We start from the raw sequence: 1,839 nt of genomic DNA on the forward strand, positions 1-1,839 counted from the left end.
CCCACTCACACCCCTGCTCGGTTTCCCACTCACAGCCCTGCTCCCTGTCCAGGTTTTTGCACCAACAGCCACACAGGAGAACCCCACAGATCTAGATGGAACCCAAAGGACCCCACTCAGGAAGACCGGCCGGAACGGACTATAGCTCTACAAGACTGATGCTCACTGAGGACCTCGACGGGGGTGCTCACGGCCTGTCTGGAGCCTGAGGACCTCAGAGAGGGCACTGAGAGGAGCATGGACTACTCAGAGGACCTTGTGGTGGAGCCCCAGCCAGCAGCCCCCTCTGCTCTCCTTGTCTCTGCTGCCAGACCCCGCCCCACAGGGCAGTCACGAAGGTCACCTCAGCCCGAGGCCACGTGCATGCCTGCTGAAGCCCCAGGCCCTGCTTGGGCTGCAAGGGCCATGCAGGTGTCTGTCTCCCTGGGGCGAACCTCCCAACCACACAGCTACGCAATGTTTTGTGGCCACCCTGTCACATGTCCTGCACATCGTGAGCTGAGGGTGCAGCCTCAGCTGACACTGAGCCCAAAGGGCTGGTGTGAATCCCTGCCCCAGGCAGGGTGTGGGCTCAGCTCTGGGACCAGGACCTGGCTTTGGAGGACTCTGGAGCCAAGCTAGAGCCAGCCAGCCTGCACTTGGGAGAAGGGCTCTGTCAGGTACCCCAATTCTAGGTGCCTGTCCTATGGTGTCTCCAGAGACATGGGGATGCATATTACAGGGCCAGGGCCCTCACTTCTCCCCAGACGGGGCAGAACTGGACTCCCCACACCTTAGGCCCTGGCTCCCCCAGGCACTCGCCCCTATACCCCTCTGTTAACACACAAGAAACAGCCTTACCCAGGCGGAGCTCCCCGAAGTTCCCGCAGCCGATCTTCTTGCCAACGCGGAAGTTGGGGCCCACCATCAGGACCCCCGAGCTGGCCCCCGAGTTCCGGGCGCCGTGGCTGCTCCGGCTCCCACCAGCTTTGGACATCCTCCGGCCCTCCTCCGACTCCCCTTTCCCTCCTTTCTTGTCAAAATCCATCAGTTTGTGGTACCCTGGCCTCTCCACGATTACTCTGCCGTGCAAACCCCACACTGCGGAATCCTGCGGTCGCTGTGCCCGGCGGCTAGCACACCATCGCAGCCGCACGCGGCACAAGGTGGGCGGGCCCCGAGGCCCAGCTAGTGTGTCGCGGGGGCTCTCCAGGGCCCGGCCACGGTGCTCATCCGGGGGGCCTCGGCGTCATGCTCGGGGGGTGAAGGCATGCTGCTGGTAGGTCCCGGCGTCCTAAGTCTTGCGGCTCCTGGCTGCAAGGAAACAGGCACAGGTTAGCACAGAGCAGGAGACGGACTAGTGGGGCAGCAGGAGGCTGTGGACACCACCACAGGCCCCCACCAACGGCCCAGACGCAGCACCCCCACCCTGCAGGCTTTGCCCTGGGGCTGAGGGTGGCATCACAGAGGATTCCCAGCACTTAGATGTGACAGGTATGAGAGGTCCCCATGCTCATAAGCCAAGGACGCCCTGAGACCAAGAGGACGTGTGTGAGCTGTGCCCAGCTCTGCAGGAAGGACGGTCTCGGGCAGACCCGGGTGGGTGCCAGTTGTGTCCCACCCCAAGCAAGGTCCAATGCATACTCCTGACAGAATGTCCCCTGTGCCCCTACTGAGGTCAGGAATCCTCCTGTGCCTCCACTGAGACCAGAACCCCCTGCACCCTCTAGTCCAGCCAGGGCTCCATCTGTGCCTCCTACCCAGCCAACATGCCCTCTGCACCCACTCTTGGACGCTTTCTGCACTCCTGGAGCTCAATGACAAGCCAAGGAAAGGTGGCACAGGCAGGGAACAAGGGAA

General features: G+C 62.6%; 1 protein-coding gene across 1 annotated transcript in view; it reads right to left on the reverse strand.

The window, feature by feature from the left end:
- Positions 1 to 1,289, reverse strand: part of CSNK1G2 (casein kinase 1, gamma 2) — a 6,715-nt gene extending 5,426 nt beyond the window's left edge. Inside the window, exon 1 of the mRNA XM_006897931.1 lies at positions 841 to 1,289. Within this exon, the coding sequence (XP_006897993.1) occupies positions 841 to 1,027 (187 nt within the window). The 5' untranslated portion in view covers positions 1,028 to 1,289. The remainder of the gene's footprint in view (positions 1 to 840) is intronic.
- Positions 1,290 to 1,839: the final 550 nt, after the last annotated feature.

Source organism: Elephantulus edwardii, unplaced genomic scaffold (genome assembly GCF_000299155.1).
Source record: "Elephantulus edwardii isolate Elephantulus edwardi_28Jun2011 unplaced genomic scaffold, EleEdw1.0 scaffold00217, whole genome shotgun sequence".
Classification (NCBI taxonomy): Eukaryota; Metazoa; Chordata; class Mammalia; order Macroscelidea; family Macroscelididae; genus Elephantulus; species Elephantulus edwardii.